General features: G+C 41.1%; 1 protein-coding gene across 1 annotated transcript in view; it reads right to left on the reverse strand.

The window, feature by feature from the left end:
* Window positions 1–26,579, reverse strand: part of GALNTL6 (polypeptide N-acetylgalactosaminyltransferase-like 6) — a 612,339-nt gene that overhangs the window by 154,714 nt on the left and 431,046 nt on the right. The window contains exons 4-5 of the mRNA XM_014530359.1: window positions 23,363–23,548; window positions 19,282–19,465 (exon numbers count right to left, since the gene is read on the reverse strand). Of these exons, the coding sequence (XP_014385845.1) occupies window positions 19,282–19,465; window positions 23,363–23,548 (370 nt within the window). The remainder of the gene's footprint in view (window positions 1–19,281; window positions 19,466–23,362; window positions 23,549–26,579) is intronic.

Below are 26,579 nucleotides of genomic sequence, written 5' to 3' on the forward strand. Positions count from 1 at the left end.
TGGAGAAGGAGGGATCAGAGAAAATGGGCCAATGTCCATTTTATGTTGCTGGTGCTGTTTGTAGCCCTCTCTTGGCTGTTGAATTTCTTTTGTCAGAGTAGATGCCCACACACTAGCTCTCTCTCCATCAGGATGTGAGTATGCAAATGTGAATGTGTGTGTGTGTCTGGGGGCGGGGAGGGGGACAGGGGGAGGGGCGTTACCCACTGGGACAGGGGTTCTCTTCTAACACCACTGATGCATTTTCTCTGGCCAGTTGATCTCTTGTGGCCACCTCCCTTAACTCATGACCTAGAAATACAACCCATCTCTTTATTTCCTCGGCAGGCAGTTCTCCTATCCATGGTCGGCTAACTGCGGCTCGCGAGCCACATGCGGCTCTTTGGCCCCTTGAGTGTGGCTCTTCCTAAGCCTAGGAGTACCCTAATTACGTTAATAACAATGTACCTACCTATATAGTTTAAGTTTAAAAAATTTGGCTCTCAAAAGAAATTTCAATCGTCGTACTGTTGATATTTGGCTCTGTTGACTAACGAGTTTGCTGACCACTGTCCTAGATAGTGTGCTTCAAAGAGATTGCAAGCCTGGTTCTCTACCCCCTTGGCCCCTGGGAATCTCCCTGTTCTCGTCCTAACAAGTGGCAAACGCAGCAAGAGCACAGGCTTCTCCTCCAGGTGCCCGCTCTTAGCTTGATGTCATGAGCCGCTCAGCCACACTCCAGCCTCCGCCCCCTCCACACAAGAGCACTCACCGGGCTCTCTGCTCCAGCCTGGACACTCCTGGGCCAAGGGATGCCCCCTTGGAAACGCCTACTTGCGGATCCAGAGGTGACCCAGAGTGGGCAGAGACTTCTCTGTCACCCAGCAGGCTACACAGACAGTAAACAGAGAACAAAATGCCTCTCTTCTTGTAATTCCCCTTCTCAATGCCTTCAAGGTGTTCTCGGGGGGCTTTTGCTCTTAAATTGGGGTGGCGAGGGGAAGCAGACTTCTCCCCTCTCTCATAGATGTTTACCATTTATCCAAAGAAAATAATGAGTTTCATTATTTACTGACAGTAAAAAAAAAAGCCTCCAGTGTAGAGGCTTAAACCATACTTCCTAGATATCAGGAAAAGTCCTTCGGAACATTCTGTTACAGCAGAAAGGGATTAGTATTAGAGTCCTTCTTCAGAGGAGAGAATAATGACCTATATTCACATTAGTTATCAATGACTGGTACCTGGTTAAATCAATCCTTCTGACTAATCTTGACGGGGCTCAAGTGTGAGAAAATGAGGAGCCTGCAAAGGGCAGGGAGGCGGGGGGAATACAGCCAGATGGAAGAAGGCTGCCTACAGTGATTCTCAGGTCACGAGGGCAGATTTCATCTACTCCGGCTTCCTTCGCCCATCTTGTCTAGGATCATCCTGGGTGATGAGAAAAGATGCCTTCTCGAGTTTGTCTTCAAGGTAAAGCTCTCTGGTATCCACTGAGAGCAATATCTTCAGAGTGACAAATGGTTATACTTTCTCCCTTAAATTACAGTTTTCCCACAAACTGTCAATGTAAGGTTTCCAGAATATTGAGAACCAAATATATTGGGGACTTTAATTTTAAAATGTGACCTACCGAGCAACTTGTATGAGCTAGATGTTATATACCCAGTTTAGGGGCTGATCTTGTGGCCAGGAATAACAGACACTAATTATAATGTTAGCTCAGAAGAGCACCCTTGTCCTAGTAGGTAACACACACACAAACACACACACACACACACACACACACACACACACACACCGTGGTTCTGTGGGGCTGCCAATCAAAACTCCCACCCTGGCAGTAATGACTGGGGCAGGAGCAGCTGCGATCCAGGCTGGGATAAGTCTTCTGTGAGATGATGAGACAAGCACTACCTGTGGCTAGGGTTCTTTCCTGTCCAGGGGTCTGGGAAGATGAAGTCACCCGGATGGGAGAAGCAGAGACCAGAGACAGAAGTGAGTCCAGATGGTATGCAAGGCTCAGACCCAGCTGTTCCAGAAGTGAGGTCGTTGTTCTTTCTGCAACTGGGTTATGTGAGCCCATACGGTCTCCTTCTTATGTGAACTGTCCTTAACACGTTAAGCACCCAGCCTGTTTTGTCTTCTGGATGGAAAGTAGAGTGTCACTGGTGACTGACTGGGCGCTACATGTGTTAATTGGGTTTTGGTCACTTGAAAGGGAAAGGTCCTAAACTAAGTACACAGGCTGCTGAGTTGGTTGGAAGGTGACTTTGGCTGTCAATCATTTTCTTTACTTTTTATTTTTTTCTGGTTTTGAGCAACATATTTCACATTCTAATTTTCCTGGTTTCTTTTTAGAACATTTGCTAAATAGCATTTCTCACAAATGAAAAGAGCTTGGAGTTAGAAGTTCTGGGTTTAGGTTCTGCCTCAACATCTTGTTAACAATGTGACTTTGAAATGCCTGTCTCCTCATGTGTAAAGTGTGTATTATAATATTTAAGAAGGCTGCTCAGGGAACTGTGAGGAATATCAAATAGGAAATACAAATGAGATTACTTTGTAAACTGCAAATTGCTAGACAAATGTAGGGCATCATTATCAAGATGAGCACCAGTACTTTCAATACTACTTTGAAGTAAAATTACAGCATTTCATTTGGCAGCACTTGAAGAAAACTTGCCGACAACTTGGAGAAAATACCTATACAAACACACACGTCCTCTCTATCCATCCGGAAAGGCTAAGAGAAATTCATGTGGGTAATTAAGCACCCCAGTTCTAGAAGGTGAAGGGTTCCTTTGCAGCGGTTCTCAATCTGTGGGTCGCGACCCCTTTGGGGGTCAAACGACCCTTTCACAAGGGTTGCCTAAATACATGCTGCATAACAGATATTTACATTACAATTCATAACAGTAGCAAAATTACAGTTATGAAGTAGCAACAAAAATAATTTTATGGTTGGGGGTCACCACAACATGAGGAACTGTATTAAAGGGTCGCGGCATTAGGAAGGTTGAGAACCACTGCTTTGGAGATACATATTTTAGTATGAATTGATTTAAATGAAAAAAATTTTTAACATAAAATACCTAGTTTAGTGTTACCATATTATTGGAGTTTTCATGGAGGAGGGAAAAGGGGAACCCACACTGATGTAACAGAGGAGAAGTGTCATAGGCTGGGTGCTTCAGGGAACAGAACACTGGGTTTCATCGGCTAGGTCCTAGGATATCGTTGGTTGTTTGGTAGCATGGGGATGCAGAAACAGGCTGTGGGAAGTGGAGAAGGAAGAAGTGCCTCTTTAACATCCCAGCTAAGAGCTAGTCTTGTCTTCTCACTTCAAAGAGATCTAATAAGATATGCTCGCTATGGAAACAAGGCCCTAGATTAAGTCCCACTCTAACCCACCCACACCATCATCCACCTGTGAGAGCAGAGCTGGTGGAATAGAACTACATCAAGAACAGACACTTATCCAATCCTGGGCCCGAGTTATGCACTTGCTGAGGAAGGCAGGGACTGGCCCATAGAACTGGCCCCGGTTAGCTGTGCTCAGCAAATGTCACCTCTTCCCAGAGGTAGTTTTGTTTGTACAACCACACATCTTTGCAGCTTAGGGAGGATGGTGGTACTTTACACTTTATCACAGACACAGGCCATTAAATCAGGGTTTGCTGCTGGTAGAGGTAAAAAGTCAATCTAGAAAGTCCTTTAGAGTCTCCAAAAGCATCAGAACAGTCCAATTTAAAATGTTAGCCTGCTAGTAATACAGGGAACACGTATTGGTGGAACTACATTCTATGCCTGTTTAAACTCCCAGTTCAGCTTCGTAGAAAACCTGGGAGTAAGTAATTAACTTCCCACAATTCCCACACAGAGTTCTTTGAAACAGGCAGATTTTAGCGTCATCGATTTCGTATTACAGATGCATGATTATGTGTCTGAGAGTCACCTCACTGCTGGAGAGTGGTGTCAGAGGGACCTAGATGCGGATCTCAGTTCTGCCACTTAATTGTGTGGCCTTGAGCAAGTTATTTCACATCCCTGAGCTTTCATTTTCTCATCAGTTAAATGAAGATAATTATTAGCTAGAGGATTGTTTTGGGGATTAAAGTCAATAAAAGTAAAATATCTAGGACAGTAGCTGGCAGTTAGAGGAGGCTCAATAAATGACAGAAGCCATTATAGCAATTATGATTAATTTTTTGACCTGTGACTGGGTTTTGGGAGACGGGCCACAGTAACACTTCCTCTGATGGGCGTATCCCCCCTCAGAGGTAAACAATTACTTGAAAGACAACCTCCAAAGTCACTTTTGACTATTTTAGTGCTAGGATTTGCACCTAGTGCTTTAGGACATTAGCAACCATCAAGGTCAATGCCCTTGTGTTATACGGAGGAGGAGCCCAAGGTCCAGAGAAAGAAAGTAATTTTCCAAAATGACAAATGTGACGAGTGGCCACCCTGGGCTCTGGCCCTACGTAAAGCCTGAGATGGCCCCTCTGGCTGGCCCTTCACACCTCACCAGAACCCGCTACTCCACTCCTGTTTCCTATCTACTGCCCTTTCGTGCTTTTACACAGTTTCCTTTTCCTGGGAGTCATTTGTTCTCCTTTGTTTCCCTGACACTCACCCACCTCCTTTCTCTGTTTGCGCTAATCTTTCAAGGTGCAGCCCAGATCACCCATCCAGTTTTCTCTGCTCCAGTCCCTTTTGGCAGATTAACTCAGAGCAGTATGGCTCGCCTCCACTGTACGATGCATTGTACAGTGTGCTGTAGGTGTTTGTGTCTCTGTGTTCGTCAGCAAGCAAGCAGAGAGAGCAGCAATAAGGCTTCATTTATGTCTTACCATGCTGGGCTCTACATCACAATGCATAAACTGCAGCCTACGGGACTGATCAGCAAGTGCTCAGTATTCCTATGGCAAATGGTTGTTGTTAATCCTCACCTAAGGATCTTTTCCCATTGATTTTTAGAGAGAGTGGAAGGGAGGGGTAAAGGCAGAGAGAGAAACATCAATAAGAGAGACACTGATTGGTTGCCTCTGGGTTGGGATCCAGCCTCGACAGTAATTAAACCCAGGACCCTCCAGTCTGCAGGCTGATGTTCTATCCACTGAGCCAAACCGGCTAGAGCGAATCCAGGCCTTTTGATTCCCACTTTTGTCTTCTATATTTAGTGCCAGCCATTTATCCCCTCATGCCTCTCTAAAGTGTCCTTGAGCAACCGCAGGACCTACTGTTTTTCGGTCTCCACTTTCTTTCAGGAGAACTTTGCTAGCGGGGATAACAAAGATTTTGTCACTACAGCAACTCACCTCTAAATAATGCCACAAGATGGCTGCTTGATTTTACAATCAAGGTTTATTTTGTCCTTCTTTAACTTGGGACACTTTTGGACATTCGTCCTGAAAGCTGTTTGTCTTGATTTGCAGTGTGCATTACTTTTAAGAGTCAAAACCTCTGCAAAAAGAAAGGTTTCCACCTTTTGCCAAGGCTTTCTTTTACAAGTTACCTTTTTCCCCAGCAGGTGGCGGTATAACACAAACAATAGCCTGGGCAAACTGTAATTTTGACTTTTTTTGACTAGTATCACAGCAACAAGAGTCTCATTCTAGGTTAGATTTCTACAATAATTCCAAAATAAAAAAAGATATGGCCTTTCTAAAGATTTGATCTATCACTCATCTTTTCACTGCCAATCATTCTCATATATTTCCTCAGGCAGGAAAATTTAGCCCTGGTTATATAAGCATTCTACTATACCTGACACTTGAAAAAATAAACCAAAAGAGGATCTTTAGGGAAAATTCTCTTTAACTATTTTAGTATATGCATTAGTCTTAATGAATTTTTTTGTTTCTATATTAGATTCACTATACTATGTTAGTTAAGAGAAAATTATTTGGCCTGTGGATATGACTTCAGTTGAGAAAATGGTCTTTTCTGTGGAATTTATTTGAACGTGTAAGTTCTAGGTAACTTATGTGTAACAGATAAATATGTATATTTATTGGATCACGTGTCTTTCAAAGAATTATTTCAGCTGCTCAGAATTTTAGTTTATTTTATAAACTTAGCACAGTATGCAGAATTAGATTTTTTTAATTTAGTTTTTAAGATTTTGTTTAGTTATCCATAACTTCTAGGGAATTTCTTAAATACAATGGAAAGAAAATATTCATCAGACTAAGAAGAATTATATGTTAGAGGAGCCACAAAATAGTTCTCAGAGTGTGCCTAGTTAAAATTTTAGATACCAAGAAGCAAAGATTAGAAGCACATCAGTAATTGGGAAATCTATTACTTAAAGGGCATATCTATTATTTATTATTCTCAGAAAAGGCAAAGAATAGAAAATTGCTCAATTGTGATTAATAAATGTCATTATTTATGGTATCCCAATTCACCTGTGTATAAAAATGCATTTAAGTGTCTTTAGTGTATTTTCTCACTCTGAAGGCAAGAAAAATCATCCTATTGTGGATCTAGTGCCTGTAGTTCCACTTTTTATCTAATAAATATTTTAAATTCTATTGCCGCTGTGGGTCAGAAATTAGGCAACAGACACCAGAGCCTGATTAGCAATGAGGGGCCAAGGGATGGGTGGAAAGATAGATCTAGCACAGAGTATCCCTGCACATACTATTTGTTCATTTCTTCATGCAAGGAGAACGTAGTGCCCGAGTCTGCAGTCAGCATGTGAAGTGGTAAGGACACAGCCAGCCAGCCAGGCAGACATGCTCTCTGCTGACATTCTTATGAACCAACCCCTGTTTCTTTCTCTTTTCTATATGTTTTCTGCTTGTAATACTACATTTATCTTATTTTATTACTAGAGACTCAGTGCATTAAATTCGTGCAAGAGTAGGCCTTCCTTCCCCAGGCTGCCGGCACTGGCTTCCCTCTGGCACCTGGGACCTGGGCTTTCCTCCAGCTGCTGGGAGGCACCTGGGACCTGGGCTTCCCTCACAGCCCTAGCTTCATCCGGAAGGATGTCTGGCCTAATTAGCATATTATGCTTTTATTATTATAGATTTTGTTGTTGTGTTTTTGTTGTTGATCCTCACCCAAGGATATTTTTTCCATTGTTTTTTAGAGAGAGAGGAAGAGAGGGAGGGGGGGAGGGAGGGAGGGAGGGAGAGAGAGAGAGAGAGAGGTGCGAGACACATGGACACATGGATTTGTTGCCTCCCACATGCATCCGACTGGGGCTGGTGATTGAATCTGTAACCCAGGTATGTGCCCTTGACCAGGAATCAAACCTGAGACCCTTTGGTCCGTGGGCCAGTGTTCTAACCACTGAGAAAAACTGGCCAGGACTGTAATACCACCTTTAGTTGGATGGTGATTGTCTGGCATTCATCTCTTATTTTGTAACTTTACTCTCCTAGGTTCCATCTCATACACACACAGAGGGAAGATAATGTGAAGATACACAGGAGACCCTCCTGTGACAATGGAGGATTAGAATGACTCATCTACAAGCCAAGGAACACAGGAGACTACCAGAAGCCAAGAGACTTTGACCAACATAAGGCAGCTTATTAGAATGAATGGGTGGTATGGTGTGGTTAGTTAGACTTGGGGCATGAGATTAGATCCCAGATCATCCTGCATATGTATGGAGGGGAGCCAAATGTTCTTGAATGTTTGAGGGGAGGGCAAGTGGTAGGTAGATGAGAGTTAAAATCTAGAGGGCCAGACAGGGATAACCATGATGTAGGGTAAAAGGACCAATCTCTGAGAATAGGGGCTGGACAGATCAAAGCCAGGAATCACTTAGACCATGCAACTGGGTCTCTAGCGGGATTGGGGTTAGCACTCTTATGAAAAAGGCACCAGAGAGCTCCCTGCCCCTTCTGCCAGGTGAGCACACACCAAGAAGACAGCTGTCTCTGAACCAAGAAGCTGGCTCCCACCAGACACCAAATCTGCCAACACTTTCAGTTTGGACTTCCCATTCTCCTTTCTGTTGTTTATAAACCTCCAGTGAGAACTAAATTTCGATTGCGTATAAACCTCAGTATATAGTATTTTGCTATAGCAGCCTGAACAGATGGAGACAGTCACCGACTCCCACATGTGATCTGGAATGAAGGCCACCCATCTCAGAAGACATCAGCATAGACTCATAGCAAGGCTTAATCTCTTTCTCACTCCTATTATTCACATGCATCCACTTTCTTTGAAAAATAACTTAAAGAGATTTACAAGCAAAACTTACACAGTCATGCATCACTTAATGACAGGGATATGTTTTGAGAATTGAGTCGTTAGGCGATTTTGTCATGGAGTGCACTTATACAAACCTAGATGGTGTAGCCTACTGTACACCTATACTGAGTGGGATAGCCTATTGCTCCTAGGCTACAAATCTCTACAGCATGTGGCGGTACTGAATACTGTCAGTAATTGCAGCGCAATGGTAAGTATTTGTGTATCTAAATATATAGAAACAGTACAGTAAAAATATACATATATATCAGTAGCATAGTTGCATATTATCAAGGGTTATGTACTGTACATAATCATATGTGCTACATTTTATACAACTGGAAATAGTTTGTTTATACTAGCATCACCACAAACATGTGAGTAATACATTGTCCTACATTTATACAGTTACAACATCATTAAGTGGTAAGAACTTTTCAACCCTATTATAATTTTTTAAAAAGATTTTTTTATTTATTTTAGAGAAAGTAGAAGGGAGATATATATCAACATCGACGAGAGAGAAACATCAACATTGATCGGCTACCTCCTGCACATGCCCTGCTGGGGATTAAGCCAGCAATCCGGCATGTGCCCTGACCAGAAAACAAACCAGCCACCTTCAGGTGCAAGGTCTGACGCTCAATCACTGAGCCACACTGAAACCATGGTATATGTGGTCCATCATTGACCAAAATATCATTATGTGCTATATGATTGCATATATATAACTATATATATATCATCATTAAAATTATAATTATCCTATATAATAAAAGCCTAATATGCTAAGTGTCTGATCATCCGTTCAACCAATCAAAGCATAATATGCTAATGATATGCTAAGGCCACTCAACCGCTCACTATGACATGTACTGACCACCAGGGGGCAGACAGTCAACCAATCGACCAGTTGCTATGATGTGCACTGACCACCAGGAGGCACACACTCCTACTGGTAGGTTAGCTTGCTGCTGGGGTCCAGCTGATCGGGACTGAGTGAGATGGGCCGGACACACCCTGAAGCCCTCCTGCAGCCCCTCCCCAGCCCGATCGTGCACCGGTGGGGTCCCTTGGGCTGGCCTGTGCCCTCTTGCAATCTGGGACCCCTTGGGGGATGTTGGAGAGCCAGTTTCAGCCCGATCCTGCAGTCCAGGCCGAGGGACCCCACTGGTGCATGAATTTGTGCACCATGCCTCCAGTCATAACATAAAATACTAACATAATAATAATGATAGTATAATTATATATCTTTCTCTGTGGCAGAGAAATTCAGAACTAGAGACTTTCAACCGCCCACTGTCCAGCTCTTTGGGTCACATTATAAACCTTTCTGTCCTGATTCTTTGTTCAGATCCAGCCTCATATCAGTACCATCAGACCACTGCCCACTGATTCCTGGAAAAAAACTCCAGTTTTTATCATTTCTTCTAATATAAACTTTTAAGACGTCATCAGAACGCCACATGTAAAATTTAGTTTTCTTACTGGGACTTTCAGATCTGTACATGTTTTCCAGGCTTGTGATGCTTATCTACCTGCAGTTATAAGACCATAATCACCCCTTCCCTGACCCATCACAGCCCTACCCTCAACCGGGCCTTTTGGCTAGCTCCCTCACAGTCCACAACTCCCACTGGGCTCCAATTGGTGTCTGGAAAACAGATATCCCTAGATTCTTATAGCATCATGGTGTTCATTAGAAATGGACAGAACTGAAAGATCAATATCATTATCTAGGTAAGAACTAGCCTCTTTGTTAAAGATATTGTTTTCTCCTGAATTGTGGTCTTAAAAATGGTTCTGATTGTCATTCATAATATAGATGATTCCAGGCAGCCTTTTGTTACCAAATAGAGTTTTCTAAAACATTTCTTTATCATCTTTCTTCCTTCTACCTGAAGAATAAAGACCTTCTGAAGTTTTGTCTCAACCATATTTTTTTTCTTTATTATATAACACTCCTCTTAAAAAATGTCCACTGTATTCAAACTTGTCTGTGGGTGAGACCCTGCAAATACTGTGATTTGCAAATACTGTGCCATAGTAGTTTTCTCAGCTAGTATCCTTTGCTAAAAACCTGTTACCTCTTCTTCAAATACACATAGCCTTGTTGGACCATTTCCACTCCTGAACTTAATATTTATTTCACCCATTCAAAAAATATTTATTGAGTGCCTGTTATGTGCTGGTACTAGGTGCTAGTGATGCACCGCTGAATACAGTGAATCAAACAGTCCTCCCTGACCTCATGGAGTTTTCATTCTAGTATCAATGTTAGCAATGATTAGAGGGAAATAAGAAGGAGCTGTTGACTTGAGAAGGGAAGTAAAGGGGATAGCAGAGCTGGAGCAATGGAGCCTCAGATGAGAAAGCAATGCCGAGTACAGCTAGACCTTGGGTCCATATTCCTCTCTGGGAAGGAAGGCGAAAGTTGGGTGAATGGCAGAGGGTTCTGCTTGTTTCTACTGTGCTCTAGTACGATGTTATTATGGGCAGAGTAAATGTTGCTGAACCTTGGGCACTAGGAAGGGGAGCTGTGACCATAGTTCCATGGGATCATGGAAGCTTCCTCCTCAGGTAAATGATAGCAGAGCTTTGATGAAAGAAGGCCAAGGAGCCAGAAACAAGAAATCTGGACACCGTGTGCTGATATTATAGAGCGCTGAACTGAAAAATCAGTCCAGACAAGGTGGGCATATTGGTAGACTCATGTCACATCTTGGGGGGTGGGAGACACAGTGGTTACCACACCTGTGATAGAAAGATGGACTCAGAAAACCTGTGAACCTGTGCAGGAAGCACAGCAAATGGTTAATGGTTGCAACAACAGGTATATGGCCAACAAAAAGTCATTACTCCAAGTTTGTGTATGCCTCAATTCTTTAATACATGGGAAGCCACTGCTGAATCTGAAGTGGTGCAGGCTTATCAGTGACTATTGAATGGCACTGGAGGTCCAGAGGTGACCACTGATGTTGCCCAGAGGGGCTTGGGGTGAAGAATTCAGTCTCTACCTGTCTATGGAGAAGCTAACTAACCTGGTAGCAGTGAAGCCCAACCAGGAATGGGTCAGAAGTCCAAGGTTGAAGAGGAGATGTTACCCAAGAAACAAGGAGGGGGGCAGTTAGAACAGAAGTCATGGTAAGGGTGTCCCAGGGTTTTACCTGGGCCACAGTCCCAAATGATGGGCAGACAGGAATAACATTCTATCTTGGGATGGAGCACTAGGTCTTATCTCCTTTTGAAATAGCATAACCTACCAGGTCTCCTGTGACGGAGTGACCCTTAAAAGTAGTAGGAGCAGAAACAAGAAGTTCAACAGTCCAAACACATGGTCAGAAATCAGAAAGACGGCACCTACTGGCTGGGTGGCTCAGTTGTTTGGAGTGTCATCCTGTGCACCACAAGGTGGTCAGTTTAATTCCTGTTCAGGGCACAAACCTAAGTTTCATGTTCGATCCCCAGTGGGGGTGCATGCGGGAGGCAACCGATCAATGTTTCTCACATCGATGTTTCTCCCTTTCTAAAAATCAAGAAAAACATATTCTTGGGTGAAGAGGGCACTTAAAAACCAGAGTCACTTCAAGAACTCAGAGATCTCAAGGGAACAAGGCAAAAGAAATAAGAGCAGGGCAGCACCCACAAAATAATGGTAGCGGCTGTTAATTTAGGAATTTATTTTGTTGATATTATTCTGGGTGCTAAAAAATGGGAGAAAGTAATAGGGTCCATCTTGCTGAGGTGAAGATCATGCCCCCAGGGTGAGGGAGGAAAGAAATAGTCATTTCTGGGGAGCATATTCTGACAAGGGAAAAGCATTCTCACACCCCTTGGAGAGAACTGTTGATTAGATGGTAATTCCTCCAGAGAGCCACAGAGTGTGCCAGCCAGCAACGGGGAGGGAGTTTTCAAAGGAGAGAGATGGATGACTAACAAGTTTGCTTTGGGACATCTCTGCCTATGTTTGGTGTTTCCCTCAAAAAGAAATCTTCAGTGGCGTTTCACTTTGGGCTTTTGGGGGAGGTTGGTTTTATTCAACGTTTTGATTAGTTTTAAGACCCTCAAGCCGTTTCTGTTATTCTCATCCTTGGTAGATTAGAACACCATTTAGAAATTTGACAGTATTTTTCCCTAAATATTTTGTCCTTTTGTGGTTGTCAAGTATTGAATTAGATCTTGTTATAAGCAGACTAGAAGCTGCATTGTTGACGTTTCCTTCATCAGGAAGAAACTGAAAGCTGACATTGCAACCTATCAGCTCCAGTTTGCTCTCGCAATAAGGACACAGTATGGAGAATGAGGCAATCTGTTTCCTTTCTTGCTCTCATTACAGACTCACTAATGAAACATCAATTGATAAAACTACTTCACTTAATGGGTGCCTACATTTCTCTTCCAAAGGAGAGGAGGGGAAAAAAGAATGTATTGATTAACTCTAGGATTTAAAGTCTGAATGAATGAAAGAAGGAATTGATTTGAATTTAATGAGATTATTGATTAAACATAACATTTGAAATCTGAATGAGTGAATGAAAATGTTGATTGGAGTCCTGATTTTGCCTCTTATAACATAATTTCTTTGTTTCTCACTTTCTTTATTTGCAAAATTAAAAAAAAAACCAACAACAACACAACAATAGTCCTAGCCAGTTTGGCTCAGTGGAAAGAGCGTTGGCCTGTGGACTGAGGGTCCCAGGTTTGATTCCAGTCAAGGGTACATGCCTGGGTTGCGGGCTCAATCCCCAGTGTGGGGCATGCGGGAGGCAGCCAATCAATGATTCTCTCTCATCGTTGATGTTTCTTTCTTTCTCTCCTTCTCTCTTCCTCTCTGAAATCAATAAAAATGTATAAAATAAGTAAGTAAGTAAGTAAATAACAATAGCTATTTTACTTACACCAAAAGATCATTCAAGAGGTCAGATAGATAATGCGCAAGTGCTTTACGTACTGCAAAGCACTAGACAAATGGCATTAATGAAGTAGCTTATTTGGTTAGATTAACTGAGGGACTTCTGGAATAATGGAAATTTTAGGCGAGATCTGTAGTTGGGATTTTGGAGAGCTAAAGTTCGATTTCACTCTCCTGGAACTCATCCCTAGACTAAATCAATGAACATACTTTCTAATATAATCACCTCAAAAATTTGGGACTATATTTTCAAAATCTTAATTGGAGAAAATAATCTGGTTGGAGACTGAGGCAGCTCATACTATGGTAGCTAGTATGCATCAATTGACTTTTTGAGGAGAAGGGGAAAGTTTGGAAACAATTGCTTGAAGATTACAGCAAACTTTGTGAGAATAATGATGTAGCTTGAGAAGTAGAGTATAAACAAAGTTCTACCATCCTACCAAACTGATACTCCAGGCTTTGGAGGTGGCCCAATAGGAGCTGGAAAAAAAAATAAGGGGGTGGGGGGAGATGAGCAATGCTCAATTTAACTCAGAGGTGAAAGTAGAGAAGATCTTTAACGTTATCACTTTTCTTTACATCTGACATTAAATTCATAATTAGATCAGTCTCTATTTGCACGGGGAGTCAGTTTCATTCCTTGCTAATTTTGATTAAATTCATAATGACCAATATTAAGTCAAAACCCACATGCAAAAAGTTTTGAGTAAGCGATTATCTTTACTTTGAAATTCTGAGTAAGCTAAGGGACAGTTGAATCCCCATTGCAATTTACCCAAGTGGGATGTTAATATCTTGAATGTCAATTAATGCAATCAAGAAGATGTTGACCAAAGCTAGTCATTCCTTCTAGGCAGCAAGTAACTTGATCCTCAATCTGCTGTTCTCTTCTTTGCATTAATAAGGTGAAGCTTCTGTTACCCACCAAGGAGAAAGAGCCCCACTTCTTCAAGGCTGGTTAGCCCAAGTTTGGGTCAATGGTCTTTTGAGCAAGGGACCAGCTAGATCTCAGCCCACTCATACCCTTCCACCAGGCACCCTTGTGCACGAACATTCTATCTGTATAAGTCGATGCTGGAATGACTTTGATTTGCCCAGTGTTCTGTACAGGGAACATATCTTGAGACAAGGCTTGTAGCAAGAATTGGTGAAGGCCAGTGATGCTTCTAGTTTTGCGATACTCATTTACCAGTATGTGTTGCTGCTTTGGGGAAAAAGCTATTGTATTCTCTAAATTTTTTTTCCCTCTATTTGAACATGGTTATTCCTTAAGCACTAGAGAATGTATCTTCTCTGAGTAAAAAGAGAGGTGGCAATTTCCATGGAACAGTGGGAATCCTTAGGCCTGGGTTTTTCTTCAGATTTCCTGTATAAACTTTGAAAATTGCCTAACCTTTTTGAGCTAAATTACCTCATTTGTAAAAATTCAGACATTATCATTTATTTCATAGACTTGAGACAAAGATTAAATGAGTCAGCAATATAAGCACATTTCCTAGCCCCATGCCTGACTCATAGTAGTAGACATTTAACAACTCTTAATCACTCCCGCCCGCCCCCCATGTTGTAGAAGAAAGAATGCAGCACCAGAAGGTGAGAGAGCAACCCCAGATTCTAGTAGGAACTGGTAAATATATTAATTAGGACACTGGATAAGTTACTTAGGCTCTGTAGTATAAATTTGAGTTGTCTCTATAGATTATAGCTTGATAAACTTATGATTATTTGCACTTTTTTTCTGATTCAATTCCATTCTAACCTTACATTTAGCATATTGTATTTGTTATCCAAGAGACACTGACTTTCTCATGGTGTTGGCCATACTGCTGTATAGAAAAGAGAGTCAGAAAGTTCCCAGGAATCTCTCTGCTCTCTGTCCCTTGAAAGAACAAAGGGAGATACTGTCAGTAAATCTTTTGAAGGCATCCCACTTCCATGAAACAGTGACACACTCCTCTGTAACAGAGGTTGAATGTTATCCATACTAGCGTGAGCTATGCTTCATACTCCTGGATTGCAGAATCAGGCCACAGGGATTCTATATTTGGTCCTTAGACCTCAGGGGACCTTGGGTTTTTGAAGTGCGAACCTTCAGGTGCCTCACGACAGGTCATGGACATTGTTACCCATGTCCTAGGATATTTCTGGACTAGGTAACTGGCCACAATGAGGAGTTACTGAATTCAAACGGATGTGTCTGTAGACACTGGGATTTCTGGACATTTGTGGCCTGTGAAGTCCACCTCCCAAGCATAGATATCCTTATTTTTAAAATTTTGGAAATTGGTGTTACCCAGAAGTGAAAAATAGAATATGTCAGTCCTCACTAATGATTGTGTGTATAAATTCTATCCACGATGATCAAAACTCTAAGTCTGAGAAGTCTTTGAGGAATTGTAGAGATTTGTCCGAGGAAGCTTGACAGAGTAAAAGTAATTTTTCTACAATTCAAAGATAGGACAGGGGTGGGTTCTGAAAAATACAGTGAAACTATAAAATTAAGTGAACAGCCGAACTGATTGTGAGTACTTAGCAAAGAAAGCATGATCTCTAGTGCAATTCCCTAGAAATTAGCTGTATTTTTATGGTTGACAGACTCATGTATTAGGGCCTGAGTATTAGATATATTGGATGGACTATTTCACACTGTCTTTGTGAACAAGTTGGGGAAACATGGATGAGACTACAGTAGTCAAGTAAATTTACATATATTGAACAGTTACATCAATGAACATGCTCTTTCATAGGGTTCTGGGGATAGAACTGGAAAAAGTTCCTCTTTTTTCCCTTTTGGGAGGAATAGGCTGTTTTTAAATTTTAACAGCTCTATCATCAAACAGGAATTAGACAGTCTGCAATCAAGGAGGCAACAATTTTCTGTCATTTAGTCTAATAGAATGGATTGTCTTTTGAGGCAGCAAAAATATTATGTCCCTGAAGAGTTCAAGCAAATGTTGGTCATCTGTCTTAGACATTGTTTAGTGGTTGCTTGTGCTAAAGGGAACTTGGACAAAGTCATTTCTTCTGGTCCTTTCTAAACTTTTGATGCTGAGATAATGTTGAAGTTAGTGGTTAGAATGCAAATGAACATCTTTCCCTTTGTCACCACAACTAAAGGAGCATAATGTGTTTTGCCACATGGAAAGGGCTTACATTCCTCATGGAAAGGGCTTACAGATAAACCAGGAATAAGGAAACCTTCTGAAAACCACGAATAACCATAACAAGCATTTCCTAAAAGTATTACATCATGAGATAAGCCACCAAAAAAAGGAGAATATATTTTTTAAAGACAAGAACATTTATCAAATGTATCCAATCCAATCAGAATTGTGTCTGCCATATAAGAGCTTGAACTATGAATATTGCATTTTCTCTCATATTCTAGGAGCAGTTTGTCTGAAAACTAGAGCTCTTTGCAAATATAAGTAATTTTTCCGTAGTGTCCAAGGTTATCTGTGACCTTTCCTTTTTCTTCCTAGTTAGAATAATGAAGGCCTTGATTCCTAGTTAGGAAGTTAGTAGATTTTAAACTCTGTTAATGAACTATATTGCGAAGTACAGTTTATATCACGACCCAGGAGCATATATACATTATAAATGAAATCAAATATTTGAGAAGTAATACTGATACATACATATTAGTATAATATTCTGAAACTTTCAACAATTAAATACTGTTCATGCCCCACTATTTTCACAAGCATTGCAGGTTGAAAAACACTATTGTGGTCAATAGAGACAGTCACTGAAAAACTCAAATAATGGCAGGATAAATGAGAGAATTCAAGTCTTGTCACTTAGGACATTTGACCAACTTGCTACAGAAAGGTAATGCTTGCACATATATGGTTGAAAAGTCCTGGGGTTTGCAACCCTTTTATATATTACTCTTGAGTTCCTTTCTTCCTATCTTTTCCGCCTCCTCTCCCCCTCCTCCCACCTACACCCATGAAGCAGCCTCTTGAAACATTAAATACTGTGAGAGTGAAACACAGATAGACTGCATTCCTTCTGTGGATCTTAAAGCTTTATATCCAAGAAGCAAGTTTTAGCCTAAAGCATGCCTGTTGATGAGCACACTCAGGTGACTGCTGATAATGGAATTGCTGATACGCTGCTCCTGGCCTTTTGGGTAACCATTCTTTTATAATCGGGAAGGCAAATGCAGTTTTTAACATCAAAGTGGACACCTCCTGGAAGCTAAATTTATTATAAAAGGCTAAAGTGTCCACATTCATAGGCATCAAATGGATTTAAAGCAGAAAGGCAGTAGGATTCAAAGAGGAATGCAATTTGGACAGGACGATGAGGACCTAAGTAGGTGACAGGAACAAGAGGTAATTTAATCCTGAAAGGGACCAACTCCGCCAGCCTCTGGGGTTAAACAAGGTGCCTGATATTGTGATGGCTACTTGACAAACATTTTAAGTGTCAGTGCAGGGACTGAGAAGACTTTTACAATTTCAGATCCCCTTGATAGTATTTGGAACCCATTTATTTCTGCAGAGAGCAGGAGCTCCACTCTACTACTGCAGTCAGAGTAAAGTCTTTCTAAGTGGAAATAAAGTCCCCTTAGAAGGACATTCTAACCCAGTCCTATTACAGTATTTGAAAAGCCATCATGGATGAATTCCAGCCCTTGAAACATGACAGCCTCGGAAAGTAACAACTGGGCTGTGGCTATTCTGTCAGCTGCCATCTAATAACAGCTCCACTGTATTTAAGAATTTTTTTGTATCTTCTCCCAACCTACAACCTGGCTTTAAATCCCCCCATCAGCCCGTCTGCCAGGAAGTCTGAAGGGTAGCTCTCTGCCAGGCCCGTTTCAAATGCTTAATAGAAACCCCTTCACTTAGGTCGCTGAAGAACGTCTCTAGCAGTTTTGAATATCCTTGAAATCTTGGCCAAAGCATTTGGAAGAGTGATAAAGGGTCTTCCTATATCTTCTCAAAACCTCTCCAGCACTTTGAGAGTCTGAAAGGCCTAAGTTCAGAAATTTTGAATACTTAATACTTAATGAGTATTCTTCATATTATTATTATTTTAAATGGTTTCTATCTCTTTTTATCCGGCAAATGTCTTCTGAAATCCCTTCTGCTTTCCCAACAGTTTGTCTTTCTAGAGACTGGAATTGGAGAAAACGTTTTCCTGATGTTTATTGTAATTTAAAGTGTTAGTGTTAGTGATGCCGGGAGCATCTCTACTGCAAACTTTCATAGCCCAGATTATTAATGAAAAGACAATAGTGATTTTATTGCATCTGAAGCAGATTCTGACAGAGTGCGCAAAGCCTTGATCACTTTTTTCTTACGCTAAAGAAAAATATGTAATAGTTTTTAAATTATAAAGATTTTAATGAGAGCAAAAGGCGGTAGTAATAAGGAATAGATAATCATATGCCTCGGGCAATCCCTGGACTAACTTTGGAAAAAGTTCATCATTTAGCATTTATGGTTCTAATAGTTTGTCCAACTAAGCTCTGTTTTTTTTTCCTTTTTTCTTGACATGATAATTTTCATATCCACATTAAAAACACACAAGGATTTAGCTTTATAGAAATCAACAGATTATTATAAATTCTTATCTATATAGAATCTAAATTAGTGGCAGGGTTATCAAAGATTATTTATCTGGATACATAGTTTTGATTGATTTTCCCGAGATAAGTTATGAGAACACCTATTCAGAAGCACTGCTTCCTCATAACGGGGCAATTCCCAACAGGGTGGAACACAGGCTTAAATAGTAGTTCATATTTCATATCATTTCTCCCCAAAAGAAGAGCAAAATAGTTAATTTAAATAATAAAGTGAAAAGAATAGAGAAACCTGAACATAAGAAAACATCTACGAGAGTATGTAAAAGGAGAATATGCATTCCCTCTCCATGCATTTTCTGTGAACCCTGCATTTCCTTGATTCTCACATCTGCACACTTCCTCGCACGCTTAGCCAAGGTTGGGAAGGAGTGATCCGTGCACTTAGCGCAGCATGCTGATTTTTCTACAGCATGTAGGTCTGACCTTTCTCCAGTGTTTTTCATATTGTTTCCATCTGTGTTATCCCATTTTTTTAGAGGTCATTTTTCTCACGGGTCCTCCATTGACACCCTGGAATGAATTACCTGCCCTCTCTCCCTGGGCCCCTCCCTCAGCTGCTACTCACTCAAAAGGGTCGCTGGGATCTGCCCTCTGGAGCTCTGGAGGGATGGGGATTCTTTTGTAGTACATTTCCCAGTCGAAGGCGCCTCGCATGGCATCCCCAGCTTGTGCCTCATACCCAAAGTGATTGTGGTCAATGACATCGATCATGGGGCACACGATGGTTTTGTGGTTTAGTGCAATTTGGTCTGAAAAATGAAAGCACAAAATAGGAAATGACATGCCTGCCTAGGTCATCTATCATGTTTTCAGCAAAGAGCAGCCTACAGATCCCTCCTAATGCATAATGCTGGCAGCCCGGTTCCCTGTTGTCCTTAGAGCACTTTGCGGAATCTCTGCTTGAATGCTGGACCTAACGTGATGGGACAGTGATTAGGCACAATTAGTTGGCTGTGTTTTCTTTTCAGAAAGTTATGTCCCAGAGAGACTTGCAGAAGTCCATTTAGCTTTACCTCTGTCGCATTTTTGCTCGGACCTGTCCCCAATCTGTCATTCCATAGAGCATCTAACGTGTGTGGAGTATAAACAGCACTGGTGTTCCTTCAAGCATACAGCTAGAGCCTGCTGAGAAAATATTGGCCTGCTTTCCGGAGGTTCCAAAATGTAAATATTTAACATCATGGCTTTTTTAGTATCTAATCTTACGCAGTGGTTCTCAACCTTCCTAATGCCGCAACCCTTTAATACAGTTCATCATGTTGTGGTGACCCCCAATTTCATTGTTACAAATTGAACATAATTAAAGCATAGTGATTAATCACAAAAACAATATGTAATTATATATGTGTTTTCCGATGGTCTTAGGCGACCCCTGTGAAAGGGTTGTTCGACCCCCAAAGGGGTCGCGACCCACAGGTTGAGAACCGCTGTTATAAGGGCTGTTGCCTCTAAACATTGATAGCAGAATTCTTTGCTCTCAGGCTTACAGAGATTTTGCCACGTCCTATCTTGCGACTGTTCTTTGATATAGACTCTGTTTATTAAAGCTATCCATTTTTATCTTCTCTCATCATACCCCAAAATATATTAGATGGCCTGATACTACTGCTATGCTTCCTGCTACATTCTATTATATTCTTGAGCAACTACTTAGGGATTTGAGCTCATGCTATTTCTAATCCTCCTGGCAACCCTGTAAGGTGGCTATTACTATCAATCCCAATTTACATATGAGGAAACTGAGCTCAGAGAAGTTAAATAACTTGTCAGAGGCCACTGGTCTCTTGAGAACAAGAACCGGGATGCAACTTCTGCCTAGTGGTCCAAGCCTAAAACCTGTGGTCTTTCCTATTGGCCACCATGATTCTCATGTAGCAGAAAGGTGCTATCGTTTTCATTTCCAGCGCCTTTCTTTTCCATGGAGATATTATTATTGTGAGATATTAATAGTCGATGCAGATAGCTGGCATTTACATACTTTTCTCACCTAGAATAGCTACATGTGAAGTATTTCCTTCCCAAGAATGTGCATTTTTTCAAGATTTATTATAACAAACTAATACTGTCTGATAGGCAGAACTTTAAAGTATGACCATCTGCTCAATGATTATTCGGAATACCCAATGTGGCATGTGGAATAAAATATATTTAAATATGCTTTAAAAAATCATATTGTTTAGATATAATGAGGCTTGGTTATTTCAGTAACATTATTTTGATGACACCTATAAGCCAGGGTGTGGAAACCACAGAATCCATTGAAAGATCTCCCATCCAGATCTACATGTGTTTTCATTCACTCGTTTGTTTGTTTATTCACTCAAGTTCAACAACTACTGACTGAATAGAAATTTTGTGCCAGTCACTCTTCTAGGATTTTGGAATATAGCAGTGAATAACAATCTCAAAAACCCATGTCTTCAGGAATGGAATAAAGAAATCAATATACATAATAAATAACTTATATTGTATGTTAGAAGGTGATAAATGTGATGGAAAGAAAAAAAAAACAGGGTAAGGGGAATGTGGAATGTTGGTCTCAGTGAGCCTGGAGTTCTTATTTTTATTTTTAGCTAATTAGAAGGCAGAGAGGCCCCCAGCACTAATATCAAGTTAATCTCCACTAAGGGCTCTATAAGCACCCATTTTCACCTGGGCAAGCCTCATAATGGATTTTAATCTCTATCTAAATGGTGTTTCCCCATAGATGTCTTTGACAGAGGAGACTGTCATCACTGTGTCCAACATATTTTTTCCTATCACCCCTGCAGGTATTTTTGTATGAAGGTTTCAGTGGCTTTCTTCAATCAAATTCAGAATCTGGCTGATTTACAAGTTCCTTGACCAACAAGGAGTCCCAAGGTGACCCAAAGAGAATGACTCTGTTAAATTAACTGTCAACTCTCCCTTCAAATTTCCTTTCAGCTCTCATCCAGCCATACTCGCTTAGAGTGAAAGCAGCATGACTAATTTTTCATCTAAGACTTATGCCTACATTTCAATTTCCAGGGATCAAACAAAACAGACTCTTAATGGGAAATTGAAATTCAGGTATAATCCCAAGGTGAAAAATGAGTCAAGAATCCGTGTGACTCCGCCTGTTTTTTCATTTTGGATGATGTGTCAAGACACTGATAAAGGAAAATAAAAAAAGATAGTGATCCTGAGCTTGAATCATTTCTTATCCATCAGGCCTACAGGAAATGAAATGCTTTAATGAGAAAAAGTGGGTTTCTCTTTTCTCTCTCTCTTTTTTCCATCTATTTTCTTTCTTGTTAGATTCATACGAACATTCAGAGGCTTGATAATTGGCATTTAGGGAGTGCTGTGGTTCATAAATAAATTAGGCCTTTTGCTGACTTCCCTGGGTATTCCACACCATATAGATCAAATTCCGTTTGAGGGAATCTCACTGTTGCTGATGAAACTCTAAATTGCTATGTCCTTGGACAAGGTATTTTTAATTAAAAGCTCAGAGGAGTCTGTGGCTGCAGGAGCACTGAAACATTCCTGTTGATTAGGATGGCTGGGCAGTCATCTGTGCAGGGGTGCGTGGATTGGGCAATGTGGTTGGGTGTTTGTTAGTTGATGGACCTTTTCTGCTCTTAATCCTATATAGATCAATTGATCCCCGCCCCCTGCCCCTTGTCTTTTACTAATGGCTCTTTGCTAGTTCTAGCTGAAATCCTACACAGTAGCCAATAGCAAATCATTCCCTCTGAGGCAGCTATTGTGAAGGCAGTTGTTACTGGCTTTAGCTCCAAAGCCAGAGATTATTCACAGTAAAAATTGAATTAGTGAAATCTTGAACAATAGGAAGGAGTACAATATGCGCCCAGCAGGAACTTTTAGAAACACACTTTTTTTTCAAGCTTACAATTTGTCCCTTATCCACTACTAGACTTTATATCTGACTTCATTGTGACATTAAAAAAAAATAGTCAAGCTCACACTGAGCCACACATTGGTTTTCTACCTTGAACTTGAATGGCTTCCAGTTTCTAACCTTTTGAGTGCAATGTCACAGAGTCTTTTCCCTCCTCGTAATCATATTAGGAGCAGTAAGACCTGTCATTTGGATCCCAACCCTGAATGTTTCAGGGGGTTCTGCTTAAATGTGGGGGATTCTCTATTTCGGGATCTAGGTTAGTGCCAAAGTGAAAAGAACTGGCATTATAAACCCTAGACAATGCCAGGGAGCTTACAATTCAACTGCATACAGGGACTGAATAATTTTCTTTCCTCATCTCTTAATAATCCTGTAATAATTGTTAAACTGTGCATGTGTAGGCGAGGTATGTGTGTGAATTTTAAGCGTACTGTTGTCATAGATAGCATTTTTGAATACTTTTTTCTTTTAGCATTTACCCAGCGAACACAACTACAATCAAAGAGCACGTCTAAGATAAGTGAAACCCTTTCAAACCATACGATAGATTACAGATGACATTCTCCAAAATGGCAATTTTAATGCAGTTTTCTAGTTACCCATTTGTCCTCAGCAAGGGTTAAGGTAGAATTCAAGGCTCCCACTGTAAAAACTGCAGGAGGGGGGTCTTTAGCCTTTGTAGGTTGCAAACTAAGTGGAAGCAAACCCCGCACTCCTTCTGAAAGCTGCCAGGAGGCCCCATCAGCTGTGTACTCACTCAGGAGCGGGGGCAGCCAGTTCACGTTGACCTCGCAGTGGGAGTCCAGGAAGGTCAGGACTTCTCCTCTGGCCATGGATGCCCCCAAGAGGCGGGTCCGGATGAGCCCTTCCCTTTTCTTGGTGCGAACGATCCTCACTTTGGAAAACCTGGCCATGTACTCCTCTAACTTCTCCTTCAAGTGTTCTAGGGAGGAAGTGGAGAATGCACAGAGAGGACACAGAACGTCAGTTGCAGCCGCATTGCAGGTGCATGGAGGGCATGTGAGTGATGAATCAAAGCTTGCAGACACAGAACGTCAGTTGCAGCCGCATTGCAGGTGTCTGTGCATGGAGGGCATGTGAGTGATGAATCAAAGCTTGCGTCCATTTTTCTCCTCTCCTCTCTGGAGGGGGAATGCTAGGATTTTATGTTGAGAAGGTTTCATACTTTCCACTTTCCAAAGTGCTTCATAAACTGCACACCCTGCCCTCGGTTTGGACACGGTAGCAGACAGGGACACACCACAGCTCTCCTATGCAGTTTCTGCTGGCCAGAGGCCCAGCAGCTCACTCCTGGCCTGCACCTGCCCAGAAGGGCATGGCAACCCCAACCCCTCCTGCTTAGTAAAGTCAAATGAACATTGCAGCTTATGGGCTCGTTGCCTAGTATTCTCTGTGTTGAAAATAATGCATGTAAGACAACAAAAAGGAAATATATCTCTCGAATTAACAAGACCCTAACAGCTTTGTCCTCTCTCCCCTCAAGGTAATAGCAAACTGGTAAGCAAGACCAGCATCTGGCTTCTGATTTGAAGTGAAAAAGTGCTGACTTTCTGTGAATATTAGATATAGAGAGGCAAGAGCAGATGCTATCAATGACAGTGATTTTTAACTTAGCTATTTAAGATTAGAAAACAAAAATTTGGAAAGGTTTTTTTTTCCTGATTAAAAACAAAATCGTCTCTGATAACTTATTTATAGAATAAAACATTTCCCACTGGCTGTGATACAATGCACCAATCTCTCAGTTCTTTTTGTGCCAAGTAAGTGCATTTGGTGGCTTTTTGTGGGATATGAACTCATATAGTTGACAGCCTCTGCATTTACCTTCCCATTTCTAAGACATTAGGAGGGCTTCATTGGAGTTCCTGAAAAGTATAGTCTAATGTTCCCTGAAACAGAATCTTAGTGCAGTATCTTCTTTAGTTTTCACTTGCAAACTTTCTCTGTATGTCTGCAATCAAAAGCATATTTTTACTAAGTCTCCCTATGATTTGTAGCAACAGGGATTCATGTAGGGATGTATGATCCCTTCCCTACTACCCAGTTTAACAGATGTCAGGAGTACTCTGCATTGGAGTTTCTCTGTACCTAAGGGTTTATTTTTATTTTTATTGCTTCCTTTTAGTATTAATGTAGTAGAGTTTTTTTTTAAACCCATTTCCATTTTTTTTGACTGCCCTATAAACTATGTTTTACAAATGGGTCAAGTGAAAAAAAAATATTTAGCTTTTTCATTTTTACTATAAAAGAACACTAGTGGAACCTTTTACAAGAGTGTTTTAGCCCAAAATATGTTTCTCTCTATTTCATCTTTCCTGTAATGAACAAAGATATGGAGATCAGATTACAAGAAGCAAAGGTGACAGGATTTGGAGTCAGAACAGACCTGGGTGGTTGGGAGGGGGAGGAGGGCGTCTGTGACAGTGAAATGTATGAGTAGTCATGCAGACTTTCTGAGCCTGAATTTCCTCACCTACAAAATATAGACAATATTGGTGTTTTTCATTCCCCTCTTAGAGTGTGGTGGAGCATCAAGCTTTGGTTAAAGACCTGACAGTACTCATTCAACAAACATTTATTAAGTCACTAAGTGGAGACCTCAGTAAGTCACTTGTACTTAAGAAGAAAAGTAGCATTTCTAGCATCAGAAGTGCCTTTGAGAATACTGAGCCTGAGAAATGAAAAGTAATGATTTTTCTATTTTTTTGGTGAGATTTTGGTAACCATCAGCTTCTATTTATTTAAAAAAAAGGTTTTGACCATCAATAAACAAACACATATGGCTTTACAGTAATATTGCCATATTTCAACCAACAGGTAGGCTCCACCTTCTCTCTCTCTGCTCTGAAACGTGTGCTGAGCAGAGGACCTACTCCTGCCCCTTTGGTTCCTTCTCCCTGCTTTCCCTCTGTGTAAGCTGAAAAGAAAGATTCCAAAGGTCTATGCAACCCAGCGCCACCTGCGAATAACACTGCAGCTTGACAATCTTGTTAGGGAAATAAAACAGAGACTCACCATCCAGTTGGTCAATCAAAGCCAGTGACTGAGTGGTAAGTGGTCAAGAGCTCTGTGTGTGCCAGTCTTGTACGCACTGGGTTCTGCCAGGACTTCCCACAGTCATAAGTGTTTAAGAAACCTTTATAATCTCATTACTGTAATTTATTCAGGCACTGAAATCCTTCTGTATCACCAATGACCAGGATTAGTGGTACAAGTGTCATTCTATAGCTTTATTTGTCTGTCAGTTGTTTGGATCACAGAATGTATTGTCTCCTGAAAACAGTGTCCCAACAGTCATTGGGGATTGGAAATAGATCATGAACATTTGTTGAATGCATTAAAGTAGTTCTTTCTGTAAGCCTCATGTTCTTTTATTTAAATTTATTTATTGATTGGGGGGAGGGGGAGAGAGAGAGACAGAGAGAGAGACAGAGAGAGATTGATTTTGTTGTTCCACTTCTGTATTCATTCATTGGTTGATTCTTGTATGTGCCCTGACTGGGGCTCAAACCCACAACCTTTGGGCATTGGAATGACACTCTAACTAACTGAGCTTCCTGGCCAGGGCCTCATTGTTTTTCTATGAGTATCATCTAGGTGGTACAGGAACATTGCTTCTTTCTTCCTGACCCTTAATGACTAATGCACCTTCCATGGGGGAAATGGGGGAAAGGAAGAGTAAGTGGCTCTAGATCAGTGGTTCTCAACCTTCCTAATGCTGCGACCCTTTAATACAGTTCCTCATGTTGTGGTGACCCCCAACCATAAAATTATTTTCGTTGCTACTTCATAACTGTAATTTTGCTAGGGTTATGAATCGTAATGTAAATATCTGATATGCAGGGTGTATTTTCATTGTTACAAATTGAACATAATTAAAGCATAGTGATTAATCACAAAAACAATATGTAATTATATATGTGTTTTCCAATGGTCTTAGGCGACCCCTGTGA

Source organism: Myotis brandtii, unplaced genomic scaffold (assembly GCF_000412655.1).
Source record: "Myotis brandtii unplaced genomic scaffold, ASM41265v1 scaffold733, whole genome shotgun sequence".
Classification (NCBI taxonomy): Eukaryota; Metazoa; Chordata; class Mammalia; order Chiroptera; family Vespertilionidae; genus Myotis; species Myotis brandtii.